The sequence below is a fragment of the Enhydra lutris genome, unplaced genomic scaffold (assembly GCF_002288905.1).
Source record: "Enhydra lutris kenyoni isolate GAN:26980312 unplaced genomic scaffold, ASM228890v2 scaffoldscaffold16, whole genome shotgun sequence".
In the NCBI taxonomy this organism is placed as follows: Eukaryota; Metazoa; Chordata; class Mammalia; order Carnivora; family Mustelidae; genus Enhydra; species Enhydra lutris.
In genome coordinates this window covers 34,459,871-34,479,119 of record NW_019154100.1, presented here as the reverse complement: position 1 = coordinate 34,479,119, position 19,249 = coordinate 34,459,871, and the positions used below count along the sequence as shown (strand labels likewise).

Below are 19,249 nucleotides of genomic sequence, written 5' to 3'. Positions count from 1 at the left end.
CACCCCTTTGGATTCTTAAAATCCAAAAAGGTCAATATAGTCCGAGGAACTTAGCGCCGCCAGAGCTGCTGAAGCCAGAGGTTAGTCTGCAAAGGGGCCTGATGCTGGGGCAGCGCCTCCCTCGTGCCCTCTAGGAGTTGTGTTCCCAATTCTCTGGTGGGGGACGCGGGGGGAGATACTGGTACAGACTTGCTCCCTCTCCTTTAACCTTCTTCAGAGAAGTGGGCAGGGCACAGGTAGGGGCCTCCACCAACACACCCATTCCCATAACTGGGCCACCTGCTAGGCAATGCCAACAGACTTTTCAAGTATCCAACTCAAAGTAACCCTGTGACAGGCCCGCTGTGTGCTGTCACAACTCCAGAAGGGGCACCTGAGAGCCATCAAACCCATTTTCCAGAGAGGTCCACTCATCCATGGAGGACATGGTGAGGTCACTGGGGAATCCTAATCCCAGTGCCCGCTTCCCCCAGCCAAGCTGATACTCCCAGGAGACTCCCATTGGTGTCTGCCCCTCCCCAGCCATCAGGAAGCAGATGCCCTCTTGTCCTTGGTCAGGGCCCCAAATGGGCACCACGAGGGTGCTTGTTCTCCTCTCCATGCTGGCCTCAACCCCAGCTGCTCCCTCATTCCCTCCTTCAGTCTCGTCGCTCCTAAGCATTTCCACTGGGCAGCCGGACCGCGCCACACCACACTACACAGACAGCAAACGCCCCGGGGGCAGGCTGAAGGCTCCTTCCACCTCCTGTCTCCCTGCTCTTCCTTCGCCCGGTGTGCCCTGCGATGCAACAAATGGGGAAACCCCCATGAGAGTAAGTGAGAAGCTGGAGGGAGAAGACTGGCCTCTGTGGAGGGCCGGGCAGGGTCAGTTCAAGATGCCAGACAGGATATAAACCCTCAAAGACTAGCGCCTGGACCACCCACCCACATGGTTCAAAATAAAAGTAACTTAAAACTGCAAACCAGTACAACAAAATCCAGGACTCCAACAAATCCTGGCTTCCCATAGTAAGTCATTTGATGCCGTTTTTTTAAATTTCAAATTTCCAACTCTTGCCCTCCCCAGTGTTTGGAGACATAAGTGAAAGTTTGATGTGCCTTTTGGGCAGTGTACGCGGGGCTGGGGAGGGAGAGAGGTGAGGCAGAGTGTGGGGCCGGGGGTCCCAGAGCCTCTGAGGAAAGAACAGGCGCAGGTGGAGACCTCTACAGGAGGGGGAGAAGGAGTCTGAGCTGCAGAGGGACAGGGCATGGGAGGGGCTGCAGGGAGGTGGGGTGAAGGTCCATGGAGATGAGGTAGGAGAGAGGGTTAGTCTCCTCCCCGTTGTGTTAACCTGGGCTTTCAGCCTGGCTAGCCACGCTTTGTTCAACAACAGTCATGGTCACTCTGTCTCGGGGATCCTTGGGGCCAGAGGTGCGAAAGCCCAGAGCAGGCCCAGGCCAAGGTCAGTTCCCCCCAGGAAAGCAAAACAATGCTGACTCACCAAGTGGCACTCCCAGGGAAACGGAGGCTAGAAGAGCGCTTCTCCGCGGCTGCGGGCCTCTTGGAGGGAGGCTGCCCACACTGATCTGTGTGCTTTGCAACGTGCTCAACTCCTGCCCCTTCCACTTACATGACTCCAGGCACTGGTTCAGTCATTGTGCTGCCCCTGGCCACAGGAGGAAGAGAGGTAAACTCAGAGTTGTACAATTCAGCGACATTAATGACGCTCCCAGTGTTGTGAGGACATCACCATTATTTTCAAAAAGTTTCAACACCCCAAGCAGAGACTCTGTAGCCATCAAGCAAGAACTCCCCAGTGCCTCCATGCAGAACCTAGTAGCCTTCAGTCTGCTCGCTGCCCCTCTGCCTTTGCCTGTTCTAGATGGTTCTTCAAAGTGGAATCTTGTAACATTTGTCCTTTGGAGTCTGCCGTCTGGCTTTTTTCACTTGGCATAATGTCGCTCGAAGTTAAATCACCCGTGTTATAGCACCGTCAGCAGTGTCAGAATTTCCTCTTTCTGGGGCTGCACAGTCTTCCACGGCAGGTACAGACCACACTTTGTTTGTCCACGCATGTGTCCCCAGTGCTTGGGAAGCTTCCGCCTTTTGGTGGTTGTGAATATGCTGCTGTGAACAAGCGTGTGCAAGTATCTGCCTGAGACTTGCCTTCTCGTCTTTCGAGTACGTGCCCAGAAGTGGAAGTCTCCGAGGATATGACCCAGAGGCTGAGTCGTATAGTAATTTTATGTTTAACTTTTTGAAGAATGGCAACACCACTGACGTTTTCTTGGGTTGTAATGTTCTGTTTCAAGAGTCTCAGTGACTTTGGCGACATTCTTAAAACTCTTCCTAAATAAACAAAAGTAACAGAAGGTCCTGAATTATTTCTGAAGCAAAATAAAATCCGACTGTGCAGTGGTGTGGAATCTAGGGGAGGCCCTCACTCAGGGCCGCTCCTAGGAAAGTCCCTTTCCGGCGCCGGTCACAGCCCGCGTGGAGATGCTGCCACCTTCTGTCCCAACGGCCACCACCCGCCGTCGACGCTGGAATGGTGGCCCGTGGGAGCAAAGCAGGGGCTGTTCCCATAGATCCCAGCCCCCGCTTCACCCCAAGAGACAGAGGCCGGGAGGGACGGGGCGTGGACGCGTGCAGGGGATGGAGTCTCCAGGCTACACGCGTGGGGAGCTCGACCCCGCGCAGGCACCCACGACCGCCAGGGGGCGCAGGGGAGCCCGCCTTCGGCAAGCGCGGGGCAGGCCTGCGGGCACCCCCTGCCGCTCCTCTAATCCTCCGACCGACTTCCCACCCGCCCTCACCAACCGCCAGCCCCGCGGGAGATGGCGGCGGGTTTCCGCTCTCCCTCAGTCGCAAGCGGAGGTCTCAGCGCTGGGCTGGGGACACCTGGGGCCAAGGCCGGGCCCAGCGCCGCCTGGGGAAGGGAGCCTGAGGGTCTCCGCCATTACGGGACCCTCACACAGGAGCAAATGTTGGCCACACCCAATTTTCCCTGTGGCCCGACGCTAAGAGTGTCCCCTCATCGTGCTTCATACCTGTTTGTATCAGAGGCCACAGGTTCCTAGAGGACAGGAGCATCAGGCACCTCTGTCCCGTGCAGAGGGGGCATATGCACCACCATGTCTCCCAGCTGCCCCTCGCATAGTACTTGGAGCTCAGAGAAGGTGGATGGAATGAATCATTGAACGAATGAATCAATGAATCAATGAATTCATGAATCAATGAATGGGAAAGAATGACTTTGCCCCCACATGGTGTACAGAGAAATGAACTGGGAGCCTGGCCCCTGAACTCTGATGTCAATACTGCCACTGATTTCATGCACTCAATCCACAACGTTTACTGGTGCCGGAGGGGTCCAGGCCCTGGGACACTGGAGTGATCCCCTTTAAATTTATGTTAAGGAAAATGCAAGCACAACAGCCAGAACTGGGGGCTTTGGGCCATAATGCAGTCTATGTAAATATGAATACATAAATATATATTGGAAGATGAGGTAGCAAAAGGATATTTAAATGTTTTTCATCATATTAAAAGCTCATTCAATTTCACCAAATTTTTACTATTGTACTGTTATTATAAGGGAATTTCCTTGTTTCTTGAAAATACACACCAACGTATTTAATACAAGGGGCATGCAGCTACAAATGACTCAAATAGCTCAGAAAAAAGTGCCTTTTGCAAAAATTATAAATTTTTAAAGTTCATGAAAAAAAATCGATAAATAGGGAGGAGCTATTTGACAGTCAGTTGGGGGTACCAGTAAGAATCCAGCCTTGGTAGGGTTGGGGATGGGTTGGTGCTGGGATGTGAGCTCTGGGTGCATCCAGGACCCATGGAGTAGAGACTAGTGTAAACTGACATCCAGGACAGGCTGCCAGGTGGAAGGGAGAGAGGTGCAGTCTCATGAGGGCCAAGGTGTAGGGGCTGCCTGGGTGTGGGAAAGAAGGTTGTAGGGTAGGCAAAGCCCCAGATGGCCCAGAACTGCAGTGTGGGGTGGGGGTGAATTGAACTGATTCAAAGGCCCATATTGGCTGCAGCCTTGGCACCTTATTGACCCACAATCCCTAGGGGGAGACAAGGTTTGGAGGGAGCAGAGGTGCTCTCTGGCTCGCACAGTCCTCTCAGTGACCACATCTGTGCCAGTCGCCATATTGGGCCGTTGCAGTTCTTCTCTGAGGTTTGAAAAACTCTAAGGCAGGGGGAGAGATCTTGCTCTCTTCTCTGGTCAAGAATAGATTGTAAAGATATGAGCCTGGGATTACCGAAGGCTGTGTGTTGGGCCTATGGGGACATCTGGTCTGCGTGAGGAGGGGGCAAGGGATAACTCATTCTACATGACGCCTTCCAGAAGCCTTGACAGAGGCTTAGGAAGCTCAAAGCCACAGATTTGCCGGCTTTATTCATGTTGTTACCTAAGCCTGTAGAAACTCTTGTATATTTAGGCAAGAAGATGTATACAGAAATGCTCACTGCAGCATTATTTGTAAAAATGAAAAATCAGGGCGCCTGGGTGGCTCAGTGGGTTGAGCCTCTGCCTTCGGCTCAGGTCATGATCTCAGGGTCCTGGAATCGAGTCCCGCATTGGGCTCTCTGCTAGGCAGGGAGCCTGCTTCCTCCTCTCTCTCTCTCTGCCTGCCTCTCTGCCTACTTGTGATCTCTCTCTGTCAAATGAATAAATAAATTCTTTAAAAAAAAAAAAAAGAAAAATCATCTGTTCCCCAGAAAGTGGATGAAATGTGGTAGCAGCCTCCTCATACTCCAGCTCTTGTACAGCTGCCTATCACACTGAACAGGGCTGCAAAAATATATTGTGGAAGTGACATCGTGTGACTTCCAAGGGCAGGTGATGAAAGACACTGGGGCTTGTACCTTGCTCGCTCTTAGATCACTTGTTCTGGGGCCAAGCCAGCCACCATGTCACAAGGACACTCAAGCAGCTCCCTGAAGACGTCCATGGAGCAAGGGGCTGAGGTCTCCCAACATTGGCTTGCCTAGGATCTGAGTGAGCCCTCTTGGGAGGAGGCCCTCCAGGCCAAGTCAAGCATCTTTAATGCTGCTCTCCAGGCGGAACCACCCTGTCAATTTCTGGCCTACAAAAACTAAGATGACAAATGTTATTACAGTTTTTTTTTTAAGATTTTATTTATTTGAGAGAGAGGCAGTGAGAGAGAGCATGAGCGAGGAGAAGGTGAGAGGGAGAAGCAGACTCCCCGTGGAGCTGGGAGCCCGATGCGGGACTCGATCCCGGGACTCTGGGATCATGACCTGAGCCAAAAGCAGTCGTCCAACCAACTGAGCCACCCAGGCGTCCCAACAAATGTTATTACAGTTTAACAATAGTTGTTACTAAGGCATTTGTTGCTTCGCATGTAGCAATACCTAATACAAATGTTACATAACCATATAGTGAAATTTTAATCTGCTTTTTAAAATTTTTTATTTATTAAATATTCGAGAGACTGAGAGCAGGCGGGGCAGGGAAGGGCAGAGGGAGAGAATCTCAAGCAGACTCCCTGCTGAGTGCAGAGCTTGATGCCACTACCCTGAGATCATGACCTGAGCCGAAACCAAGAATCGCTCAACCAACTGTGCCACTCAGGAGCCCCATATTTTTTTAAACATTTTTTTCTAAGTAATCTCTACACCCAACATGGAGCTCAAACTCACAACACTGAGATCCAGAGTTACATGCTCTACCGACTAATCCAGCCAGGCACCCCTAGTCTGCTTGTTTTTTAAAAGGGTTTAAATAGGCAAATCATAGACTTCTACCGAGCTTTAAGTGAGAATCTGTGTGAACTTTATGTGTCTGGCACATAGAAGGCACTCAATAGGCTTGTCGCCGCAATCTTCTCTGGTTTCCTTTCCTTCCCTCAGATTCTCAGCTGAATTTCCCATTTGATAAACAGGTATTCTTCCTAGTTTGAATATTATCACAATATTCTCATTTGGTACGATGAGTCCATCTGTTCTCACAGTACAGGTTGGAGAAAAAGCCCATCTCCTCTTCAAGGCATTAGGTAAATATATACATATACATATATATATATATATATATATATATATATATATATAGATAGATAAAGGGGTCAACCCCATCTCAGTGCAGAGATCACAGGAGGAGAGCTTGCCTCAGTAACCTCTACTCCATCTTCTATTCCAAGCACCTAACTCTGAGTGATGGGGTCTAATTAGGCACTAATGAAGTGGAACTTAGGGAAAGAAAATGCCAACCTGAGTTCCTGGCACCTCTACCCAACAACACTAAGGTCTCAGGGAGATCTTATTTTGGTGTCTAGGTGAAAGACCCTTTTTTTTTTTTTTTTTTTAAGTAACCATGCTAAGCCATAGATTTATATAATCACATGAGAGACAAAATTGAGAGTTCTCTCCACTACTACTGGACAAAATACAGATTCCTTGACTTATGAGCAGGGGGGAAAAGTTCACATTAACACCAAGGACTGTGTGCCAGGGCACTCATCATTTCACCCACCAGTTGCCAAGCTGCTTAAATCACTGGCTTATCCAAAATACAGGGAACTTCTCTGTGCCTGCAAGTCTAGCAGAGCATGTATTTAAATATGAAAGAGACCAGTGAAATTCAAAGACACTGTAATTAAATGAGGAAAAGAAAAGTTGTAAGCCCTTGCTAGACCAAGTCAGTTCAGTACTCCACACTTTGGTGAGTACCAGCCCCTCACCCCTACCCCCATCCCAGGGGGACTCTGGAGTCCATTTCCTTGTTAATATCCAGTGTGAAATATTGTGCCTCGCAACACATCTGAAAGCTAGGAAGCTAAGCAGGCCCACTTTTAAGAGAGCGAGAACAGACATTTGTTGGCAGTGTCTAACTATCCCCACATTAACTCCCACCTATTCTTAAGTGTCAACTACTGCCATCCCAAATCCTTTGGGATTTCAGAAAGCCTGAATGGCTTTAGATTTCAGCAGGTCCAAATACCGCACCTTAAACAGTGGTTCTGTGTGGCCAAGGGTGTTTCAGCTTACCCTTTGAGAGCCTGGCACAGAACAAACTCCCCTTTTACTTGACCCTCCTTTGCTAATACAAGGCTGTTTGGCTGGGCCCAGCACTCCATGGGGCAAATGTTCAAGCCAAGAATAGTCTTCATTCTTCCTGTGAAGCTTTGAAAGACTTCTAAAGAACACAGGAAATTGTCAACCCTTATTTTCTATTGAAAATGGCTGACACTAAACTTTGAACATTCTATGGATTAATCCCAAATCATGGGACCCAGTTTGCTTGAAAAGAACCAATTTTTTTCAGCCATGTCAGAGATGAGATACTCTGATAAACCATCTCAGCATTACTTGCAAAGAATGACATATTTTATAACTCCCATTACTGGCACTGTAGAAAACCCACTTTTTACCAAAACTGCCTTAGTTCACAGTGTACTCTATTGTCAAAACATACTTCACTTAGTAACTCCAAAAGGCTTTCTGTGTCTACAAAGAAGCAGGTCTAGAGACTTATCAAAGCACCATGCAAACTTACTAAAAATGCACCATCATTTAAACTTGGGGAGAAACAATACTCTTTGTCATGGGCCCAACATCACTGCTTCTATCAACATCCAAGGATAATCTCTCAAGGTCCAGATACCTTCACATGACCAGTCTTCACTATGAACCAGCAAGGGAGATATGGGCCCTAATTTATACCTGAAGAAACAACTGTTCAGAAGGGAAGGTAATATGCCCAGTTCACAGAGATTGGATTTGAACAGATTAGTGTGTTCAGGGTTTTCTCGCACACTCCAGGTGGTTGTATGGCACAAGACTGAAGCACATAGGCCCTGATGTCATCACCATGACTGGTTCAAACCCAGCTCTGCCAGTTACCACTTTTCTCCTAGGTAAGTCACTAAATATCTCCAAGCCTGTTTCCAGTCTGTAAAAGGATAATACTGGTATCTATTAAGGGTTAAATGAAGATAACGCACAAAAACTAGTTAACTCACCATCTGGAACATAGTAAGTGTTCAATACATGAATAATTGTTACTATTACAAAGGGCAGGGAAAATATCCTGAATGAAACACAGGGACTTTTGTTTACATTTGCAAGGTTTTTATTAGAAAAGACTTTAATTTACTGGAGTGGCAGACAATTTTTCCTTTCACATCAAATAGGATACCACAGCAGTCTTCATTAGGACATCCTTGGGGAGTCAACAAAATTATTAATGATCTACACACTACCTAAATCAATGGCTTCCAAAGTGGAATGAGCTAGATAATTCACTGGGGCTTAAGAGTGCTAAACTCCCCCCCCCCACTTTAAAAGTCTGTTTCATAATGTTCACAGTAACATAGTAGTACATGCATACAATTTATTATACAATTGCAATTATGGATACATGCTGAAAAATATTTAATAAGGAAACAGGATAAAGTTTGGAAATAGTGATCTAGATTGACTTGCTATGTCAACATTCTGCTCTTGCTGCATTATCAGGCCATCTTATACACTTTCCTCTTGCTTTTCCCTCACCTACTATATACCTACCTCCACATTACTAGGTCAGTTTCTCCAAGAGGATAAAAGGCACAAAAGGTGGGGCGGGGAGGAGGGGAGGTTCTCAGAATATGCAGGTGGTAGAGTGACACCAAATTAATGAGTCTAAGAGGCAGGAGCCTATATGTATCTCTTCAGCTCTTAAGAATATGACCTAAGCTACATAGAAATAAGCCGTACATCCAATCAATTCATTTTATCAACTTCCCTGGTTACTTGTGAACTTGAGAACAAGACAAGTAGATCTCAACCCACTAGGTGGCAGTAAAGCTCTATCATTGTGGTGCCCAAACCAGTCAGTGGACTGACTTGGTCAATCCTGCATACTTAATAAAGACAGTGGTTACCAAACTGCTTCAGTCACGTAATGCCTCTAGATAATGGAGAGTAGGCATTGCTTTTCTGTTTACAAGCTGGCCTTTCCTTATGCCTTCCTGAATGTTATATGTATTATGAGTAATCATAAAGCAGTTCTCAGAAATTCATAAGCCATACAGCAGAAACAGCCCTCAATATGCTTGAGAAGCCTGGAGTCAACAATCAGAAGACCCATATCAAATTCAGGTAAAACCTTAGGTATGACACAGATAAGGATTTGTGCAATTTTTTACTAGCATAGTAGAATAAAAATGACTTACAAACTTATCACAATATACAGAATTTTTAAATGGTAACTATGAGGACCTGTTTCTAGGAGTAATACTTCACTAGTTAGGCAGGTGGTCTATACAAAGTTTTTCATTTTGCATTCTCCAAATTCAATAGGTTGTCAACTCCCTAAAACCAAATCCTTCTGGTTACAGGTGTTAACCCAATCTTTCTTAACACAGGAACAAAAACAAATGGGGTGGGGGGAACCCTACATATTTTACCTATAGTTATTCTGGAACACCTGTCTTGGATGAACCAGCAATTTATTTTTTAAAATACCATGTTAACGTTCTCCAATAGCAGAAGGCATTTTAGGATTAACAAAACTTTTCCAAGACAATTTTTAACTAGTGATAGCCATCAAATAAGAATAAATGTTTACTGTGGTATTCCTAAATTGTGCTTTTAATGCCTCATGAGATCTACTTTAAATATAGCAACCCTGGGGTGAACTTATACATAAAGTCAAGATTATGTAATATGAATAATCTATATTTTACATTTTGGATCTATGTATCTTTGAAAAGCATTAAGGATCTTTCAAGCATACTGACTTGCTTAAATCCTTCAGCGTATGAAGCCAACAAAAATAAGAATTAGCACTTCCTTCTGCTTACATCATTAATTTTAAAATGTAACAAACATAGTGAAACTTTTTATGGTAATGAACTTGGTTCTATTAATTGTACTTAAAATGCCATAAAGCATTATGTTAAAATCTGTATCATATGACCTAGTGAAATTATACCACTTTCTTTCCAGTTAAAAGTTTCAGTTTCCAGGGACATGAGAGTTTACCTAAGGTGAATGAATTGGGGTTTTTCTCAGAGGAATAACATATTAATGAGATAGTAATGAGTAGAGATACTATATATCTCATAAATTAGAAAACCAATACATAATCATTCCAAATGAAATAAACATGCAAGAGAAAAGATGAATTACAATTGTGGAGGAGGCAAATTCAAGTTGAAAAGTTTCTACCCAAATATATTCTAGTTTTGCGTATCAGCTGTAAAATATTTAAGAGCCCACACTCTATTACATCACAACATTGTTTATTATGTGAATTTTTTACAATACAAACAAAAAAAATACAGAAATGCAATATATGAATACAGCTAAATGCAGAATGGTGACTTTTTTTCTTTTCAAGAGGCCATGATTCTCATTTCTAGTAAAATAAAGAGACGGCACATAGGTAGAAATAGGTTGGTCGTTAGCTTCACAATTTTGCCTAGAAATGATCTATAAATGCATTTTTCCCCCTGCTACTTACCATAAAGTGTAAAAAGGGAATTAAAGGAAAGTTTCCTTGTTGGTTTCTACCATATGAAAGATGCTATATTCTATTTTTAGCAGGGCCAATATATGGAAAATACCTAAATAAAATGTTATTAAAAAATGAAGCAGTAATGAGATTCTGGCTAAAGAGGGCACTAAATGAGAATAACATATATTTAAAGAATCCAAAACAAACAAATAAACAAAAAAAGGTTGTTATAAAAAAGCTCTAGGTGCATTGTAAGCATATAGGATTTTTTTTTCCATGTGTATTTTTAAACAATGGAAGTGTCAAAAAATAGGGTCAACTGTGTTAGACTAAATTACATTATTGTATATGCTGTACTGAATGGAACCTTTGTATTATAATTATCATAGAGAAGCATAGTTTGCATCATATTATGGCAATTTATCCTCAATGAATACCTTCCAGAGTCCTTTTATTTTGGAATATCCTGTAAACAATCAAACCACCAGAACATGATTGTACAACAGTAAAATGTTTTCTTGCATTAAGTTGAAGACATCTGTTTAATAAAAAAACAAAAAACCAAAAACCAAAACAAAACAAAAAACAAAAAACAAAAAGAAAATGTAGGAAAGGTACTTAGAGCTGTTAGTTTCTAAGTACACAACACCCTAGACAATTCAAGGCATCTTAATCTCCATCAAGAACAAAAAAATAATAATTTTTGTCATGCTGTTAAATCCATCATTAAGGATAAAACTGGTGCAAATTGGTCAAACGGATCCAACAAACACTGATGTCCAAGCTGGCATATTGGCAACTAATACGTAACTGGTGGTCAATAGAGGGTTTAAAAGATCTTCCCTTTCTTCTTGTTCTTTTCCAAGGTTCTAAATGATTAAAGGAAAATAATCAAAATGAGTAGCCATGTTATAAACATTATAGACAATACATGATAGTATCAATGGCTAATCCAGCTACAATTGTGTTAGATTTTTCCAACACTACTTTTTTTTTTTTTTTTTTAAGATTTTATTTATTTATTTGACAGACAGAGATCACAAGTAGGCAGAGACAGAGGAGGGAAGCAGGTTCCCTGCTGAGCAGGGAGCCCTATTCGGGGCTGGATCCCAGAATCCTGAGATCATGACCTGAGCCAAAGGCAGAGGCTTTAACCCACTGAGCCACACCCAGGTGCCCCGCAACACTACTTTTTTTTTTTTTTTTTTTTTAACACTACTTTTTTATTTAAAAAATTAAAAGGGGTGGCTGGGTGGCTCAGTCAGTTAAGCGTCATTGGATTCTTGATTTCGGCTCAGGTCATGATCTCAGGGTTGTGAGACTGAGCTCCATGTCAGGCTCTGCACTGGCTGTGGAGCCTGCTTAAGATTCTCTCTCTCCCTCTGCCCTCCCCTCCCCCTGCTCTCTTTCTCAAAAGTAAATAAAGAAATAAAACTTAAAAAAATTTAAAAAATATAAGGTTTAGAAGTGAATAATGAGGACAATGCAAATCTGTAACAGACAATCGGATATTTGACCAAATTTCAGGATAAACAGTAAAAACAGGACAAAAACCCATTTTTAATGCATGAGAACAATTCTTTCCAAATGAAATAGTGCAAATTGAAAAATATCAACTAACATCAAATACAGTATCCTTTTCTTTTACTGCCATTTGAATTTTGCATTATGTTTGCTTTTACCAATAGAAGGACAATGTTACAGAACAAGTATCTAACCCTGAAAATATTTAACAGTGAGGGTAAACTGTAGAATTCTTATAGGGATACAACTTTTCAGTTTTTAATGGGACTAACAAGAAAAAGAACAAGTCAAGGTACAAATATTACTGAGTTTTGTGTAAACTAAGAACAAGTAACTGATTAGCTGTATTTGGAATTAGATATCCAAAATTTTATCTTAAGGAGTAACTTTTATCCTAAAGAAATAATTCAGTACAACTAGGGGTAAAACATACCCCTAAATGTATAAAAGATCTTTGTAGCAGTGTTTTCTATGCTTGCCAATGATTGAACACAACTATTTTGTCCAATACTTGAAGGGAGGAGATAAGAAATTGATTATGGTAAGTCAACTTAGGGAGAATGCTATGAAGCTATGAAATCATAATTATGAAGCCTGTTATGTCATGGAAAATATTTGTAATGAAAAGAAATACTGTTAAGAGTAGACAGATTGTATCCATCTATTAAAAATATTCATCCATGAAATTAACTGTGCTTGGGTGATGGGTGAGGTCTTTATTTATTTATTTAGTATTTATTTATTTGAGAGAGCTCAGGAGCCAAGGGAGTCTAAAGTGGGACTCCATCCAGGATCATGACCTGAGCAGAAGGCAGGCATTTAACTGACTGAGCCCCCCAGGGACCCTGAGTAAGGTCTTTTAAAATAAACAAGATAGGGCGCCTGGATGGCTCAGTGGGTTAAGCCTCTGCCTTTGGCTCAGATCATGATCTCAGGGTCCTGGGATCGAGCCCCGCATCGGGCTCTCTGCTCAGCAGGAAGCCTGCTTCTCCCCTTTCTCTGCCTGCCTCTCTGCCTACTTGTGATCTCTCTAATAAATAAACAAGACAATAATTCCTTAAAACATTAATATACATATTTCTTAGGAATCTGAAATTAATTACCTGGAAGAGTTTTGTTGTTCTAAAATACGTTGTTGGGCTTCCCAGTTTGCTTTCTCGTCTTCAAACTGACGACGTTTTTCCTCTAATTCTTTGTGCTGTGCTTCCAAATTCTTTTTCATTTGCTCATGGCGCCTTTGGAGCTAAATCATAGCACAATATGTAAAATGAAGCTGTTTAAGATATCAGGAGCAGAAGTATGTTTCACCCAGGCCTTCTAATGTTAATAAGCACTGAGTTCTTATGCTATGAATTCAGAATACCACCTGGAAAGTGTTGTCTAGGATTTCTCCTTCTGTAGGACTTGCCACCCTAAAGGCCAGTGACCCAAGAGAATAATTATGGGAAATGGGGAAAAAAAAGTGCTACAAGTTTATAGCTGTGTTGAGCTTTACAATGGACATATTCTATCTTATTTATCATCTCATCTTTCACCACCCATAAGCATGAAGAAACAAGGCAAGGAAAACATCACTGTCCTCACTGTACAGATGAACAAAGAGTCGAAGAATGTTAAGTCACTTGCCCAAGATCATTAGCCAGAATATTGAAAGAACCAGGATTGAACCGGTCTCCTCATTCCAAGTTCAGAAAGCTGAGACAAGTGGAAAGAAAGCAGGTAGATAAGGACTTAAAGGGCTTCAAGATCACAGTAAGCCTCCCCAATTCCTATAAAGCAGTGGTTTCTCAAATGTTAGTTTTCATACAAATCACCAAAAGTGCTTGCTCAAAATACAGAATACTGGACCTCACCCAGACATACTGAATTAGAATCTTTGAGTGTTAAGACTAGAAATCTGCATTTTCAACACACCCCAGTGGTTCCAGTGCAGGTATTTTTCCTACATTGAGAATTAATGCTGTAAAGAATGCCGGCTTAGAAGTAGAAACACTCATGCAAAGTAACCACAGAAAGAAAGAGCTTATCTAATGGTTCCTTAAATAATTTCATTTAGGCACTAGTCAACCTGTTTCTGAAGAAAATAGTTACACCAATAAAAAAAAAAAAAATCAGATTGTATCTAAATACACTTAATACCTGAAAACTATTCAACCTTCAGATGTCCAGGAATCATATTCTATTAATGATCATATTACATCAGTGAGTTAACATCCTAAATTTGGATGATAGTAAAATTCTGCATATATAATTTGTTTTCTCAATTATTTCTCAAATATTTCTCAATTATTTTGTAAACTACAAATTTTGTAAACTTCATAATTATTCTTACTGCAAAAATTTCATGCAATTCCTACAAAACCATCTAAGATAAATGCAAACAAACATGAGTCAAATTTGAGATACTATCTTCCTGATTATAGCAAACAAGTTACTAAGAAAATATAAAAAATAGGAACACAGGAAAATGCCTCTAGTTATCAAAAAAAAAAAAAATGCAAGGGAAACATAAACACATGATTCACAACAGTTACTTCAGAGAAGGAGGGAGAGAACTACTATAGGGGAGAGTTACAAAGGTTAGAATGTTAAAATGAACTAACGAGGTCTTATTTTTTAAGCTGGGTAGTCAAGTTCACAGGTATTCATCATTCCTTACCTGTGTATTTCTGTTACATATAAGTATCTTTTGTGTTAACTGCATGTAGGTAAAAAGTATAGGTTACAAGTCCTCTCAAAGGACTATCACGGATTAGAAGTCTTAACAAAATTCTGATTTTTTCAGATTTTAGAAAGGCATTATTACTTAGAAAAGTATATAAACTACATTTATAAAACACCTCCTGGGCTATCTAGGATAGCACTTATCTTAGCATCAAACACATTATTATTTTTTGCAGTAAATTTTATAATATTTACATCAAGTGGAATAAAACAATTAGTTCTATGTCTCGTTTTACAGTTTTCAGAGCTTATTAAGATTTAGGATTTGAAACTGTGGATACATGATTGTGGACTTATCTAGTGATTAAGAGCAAACTTAAAGAATTAATGGGTTCAACTTACAACAATATGCGCCACTGACATAGTTATTTTATCCTTCCTCTTATGTATAAAAAGGGAGATGGACAATAGTATCTACCTCATAGGGTTATGGTGTGGATCTAATGACACAATACATTAAGAATGCTTACTACTGTGCCTGATGCACTGTGCTACTGGATATTAACAGCTGTGCCCTAAAGAAACATTTCTAACACTAATGAACTTGAGAAAAAACTGTATTACACAAGGTTAAATAGGTCTCTTCACCTATATATTTATATACTTATATGGCTAACAGTATTAGGGGAAACTTGGCAGATCTCTTTACAGGTTCTTCGAATGCTAAGAAAGATTTCAGCCTTCAAAGAGTAAAGTTTCTCAAAACTGTTATCACCACTCACAAAAATCATAAAATTCTTGAAGGGTTTTTCAGTTAGTTTCATAATTATTTGTTTATAACATTTACTCTTGGGAGCAGTTTCTAAAATATGTCTATAGCAAATGTAAATTCAACTACTTTTAGATTTTCAACGAAATCTAAGTGTAGAGGTAATACAGACTCTCGATTATTCCTGTTTTTATTCCCCTCTGTTATAGATTTTCCAGATTATTCACTAGTTAGTAAAAGGGCAAAAACTCAAACGGACAGAATCAATAAAAGGCTGATAAGTAAAAAGACTAAACTTAATCCCTAAAATGTCATCTTATTAATAACAGATGCTAGGGATCCTATTCCTGCAATGCTTTGCAGTCTCAAACCAGAAGGAAGTATTCCATATCTTTGCTGCATTAAGTTTATGACAAATTTAACAACAGTCAAAGTGGCTATTTTTTTTTTCAAAGTAAGAGATCACAGGTAAAGCCTAGTAATTTGAGAGTAATCTAATGTGGAATATAAACATTTCCTCCAAATTACTCAATATTTACTCACTCCATGCATTTTATTTAGTGGATTAAAATACTTCTGGTTATTTAGTCAAAGAGGGTTTCAGTATTTTTGCAATAATTACAAAAGCAATGAGATCAACCATAAGAACATAAACAAAACAGATCTAAATCCCCTTTTAATATACTTAGATACAAATAATATTAATGGAGCCACATATGAACACAAGGATCTCACTGAATTTTAACATTAAAGGTCATTTTAAAAATATTTCATATTAATATCTATCAAACCAACTATTACTCGATTCTCATGTTACTGTTTTTTTCCCCCATCTTTCACTTCTTGAAGGAAGCGTGAGGAAATGTCTTCCAGGTCTTTCTGATTTATAGAAACTAAATGTATGACTCAACATCCAAGGTAGTAGATAAGCTTGCTGGGATGCTTTGTCACTACTCTACCAATGTGCTAACAATGGCAATTACTCTGACACTATATTACAAATATGCCCAACTCATTTACAACAATATCACCTTCCTTCTATTTTCTCCCCTTTGGTGGTCTATAATTTATCCTGGCAAGCGCTTAGTTCAGTTAAAGTTCTTTCTTTCATTTTCTCATTCATATGCAAATAACTGATTTATTATTATAATTCTCATACAAGCTTTTATTCTTACAACCACCCAAAACCCTTGATCTTTACTCTTTTTACCTTGAATACAGGAAATAGTTTATAATTTCATTTCTCATAATTTGCTCATTAAAACTGATAATTCATTGTAAGTATTCTATCTTCCTAACAATATTTATGGCCAAACACTTACATATTGAAATATATGTTATTATAAACAAAGCACTTCCTTTTATTTCTCCATCTTATTACGTTAGGTCATTATATTAAATTTGGGAAAATATGTGTAGAAAGGTTTTATTATCTATACTAATAAAGATATTATTATTTTAAAAAGAAATAATGTGTCTACAAGATGAAAATGTTAGCCTAATTACCTCAGCTTCTGAATCCTTCAGTTTTTGAACTTTTTCTTTGACCTTCATCTCAAACACCTGCTCCATCTCCATCTCCATCTTTTTCATCTTAGCTACATGCTCCCTTCTTTCTTCTTCCATTTGTGCAAGAGGGCTCCTGTTGTGAACATTAAGGATAAACATCAGAAGTCAAAATACTAATTCAATACAAAACTCTGAAACAGTGATGAAAACAAATAATATGCTGAATTCCACTACTAAATTCTGATTTTTGAAAGTAAGTTTTAAAATAACTTTTCAATTATTCTAACACCATCTTAAATGACACAGAACACAGATTTGAAGTTTTATATATAAATGCATTAAAAATTCTTTAGAAGCTTTACAATTTACAAATACTTATAATCTAGAATTTCCTTCCATAAAGTTTTATATTTAAACCTGGATCTCTAACAAATAATTACTATGAAAATAGATATAAAAAACAAACTGTTGGGATGCCTGGGTGGCTCAGTGGGTTAAAGCCTCTGCTTTCGGCTCAGGTCGTGATCCCAGGGTCCTGGGATCTAGCCCCGCATCAGGCTCTCTGCTCAGCAGGAAGCCTGCTTCACTTCCTCTCTCTCTGCCTGCTTCTCTGCCTACCTGTGATCTCTGTCAAATAAATAAATAAAATCTTCAAAAAAAAAAAAAAAAAAAAAAAAACTATTAGCAGAATGTTTCTCCTAACCTAGTGCATATCAAATCTAGAGATGACATAAAATAAACTTTAGAAGGAAAATGGAAAGGAACCATTTCCAAATTAAACTCACAAAATGGAAAATGAGAAGAAAATCATTTAATTTTGCACTTTAAACAAAATTTTAATATGAAAATCTTAATATGAAAAAAGGAACCAAGCTAATGAAGTTAATACATGTAGACTATTTTTAGCTCTATAAATTTCTAAGTGTTATAATCTCTTTTGTAACAACTACTGACATCACAATTATAAGTTAATTAACACTAATTCAAACTTATTTTTATTTATTTTATTTTTTCAGTGTTCCAAGATTCATTATCAAACTTATTTTAGTAACTGAATTACCATGTTGGAAATACTACCTACCAATCAATCCCTAGAAAGTTTTTCATTTAGGTATGCAGAATTTCCAGGCCATTTACGGTAATTTCACTGCTCATGAAATTCATTCCACCTAACTCAAATATTTCATTGTCCTTTTTGTTTTATTTTAAAAAGATATTTGGTGATAAAACACATACACAGATGATATATAAGAGAGAGAATCAGAAGCAAATAAATATGCTGATAATTATTTCTGAAATGCCAGAAAACAGACATAAACATAGTTAAATGAAGTATTTCACTCTACTGACATTAAATTTCACAGGCTCAAATCTCTGCAAAATTTTGTTTCTGTTTTTTTATTTTATTTTATTTTATTTATTTATTTGATAGAGAGAGACACAGCAAGAGAGGGAACAAAAGCAGGGGGAGTGGGAGAGGGAGAAGCAGGCTTCCCACTTAGTAGGGAGCCCAATGTGGGGCTCTATCCCAGGACCCGGGGATCATGACCTCAGCTGAAGGCAGACACTTAACAACAGAGCCAACCAGGTGCCCTGAAATCTCTGTACAATTTCGATCAAAATTTTCATGTTGAAAAATATTCCAAACTAGTTTTATTTTAAGGCTAGTATACTTAAAGAAACAAAAGTGAATGCCAAAGTATCAGTAATTCACTATAGTCCCACGGAGGAAAGAAACCTGTGCTCCCTAAGGATCTTTGAAAACTATTCAACACCTAAGACAACTTAAAAGAGACATGCCCTCTTCTGACTTTGTTGATAAACATATTCATTTTGCCTTCACATCAACAGGCTTTGACCACTGATGGGACCACTGAATTGCACATTTTAAATTGGTGAATTTTATCTCAGTAAAGCACTTTAAGAAATTAAATCATGGCTTACAAACGGAAACAAAATCAGGCCTTGGATTTCACCTATAACTTCTAAGGTTAGTCACTTTAATCCTGAGGTGACATACTTTGATTATGGTAGACTTCTCTCCTAATGAGGCTGAGTATTCTTTTTTCCTTTATTGTAGCTAAGTATTTTTACAGCACGCTTCTTCTGTATCAAGGAGGAGGACTAGAGAGCCAGATGGGATATATTAAATAAGAGCAACAGGACAGAACATTGGCTACTGATTTTTCTTAGCAAAAAGGGAGGACAAAGACATTAAGTACTACTGTGATCAAGATCTGTATTTGCAATTAGTGTAAATTTGAATAAAATGTTAACTAAAGGATATTTCTTCACCAAAAGTCAACTTACAAACCTGCAG

At 39.9% G+C, this 19,249-nt stretch overlaps 1 protein-coding gene across 5 annotated transcripts in view; it reads right to left on the bottom strand.

Moving 5' to 3' along the window:
* Positions 1 to 10,231: 10,231 nt before the first annotated feature.
* The window catches only part of LOC111147230 (septin 7), a 109,058-nt gene continuing 100,040 nt past the window's right edge, over positions 10,232 to 19,249 (bottom strand). For 4 of the 5 annotated variants that reach the window (XM_022503142.1, XM_022503139.1, XM_022503141.1 and 1 more), the window contains exons 12-14: positions 16,927 to 17,062; positions 13,091 to 13,230; positions 10,891 to 11,332 (exon numbers count right to left, since the gene is read on the bottom strand). In XM_022503142.1, the coding sequence (XP_022358850.1) occupies positions 11,293 to 11,332; positions 13,091 to 13,230; positions 16,927 to 17,062 (316 nt within the window). In that variant the 3' untranslated portion in view covers positions 10,891 to 11,292. Of the gene's footprint in view, positions 11,333 to 13,090; positions 13,231 to 16,926; positions 17,063 to 19,249 lie in introns of all 5 variants that reach the window. The other variant, XM_022503138.1, reaches the window with a different exon arrangement.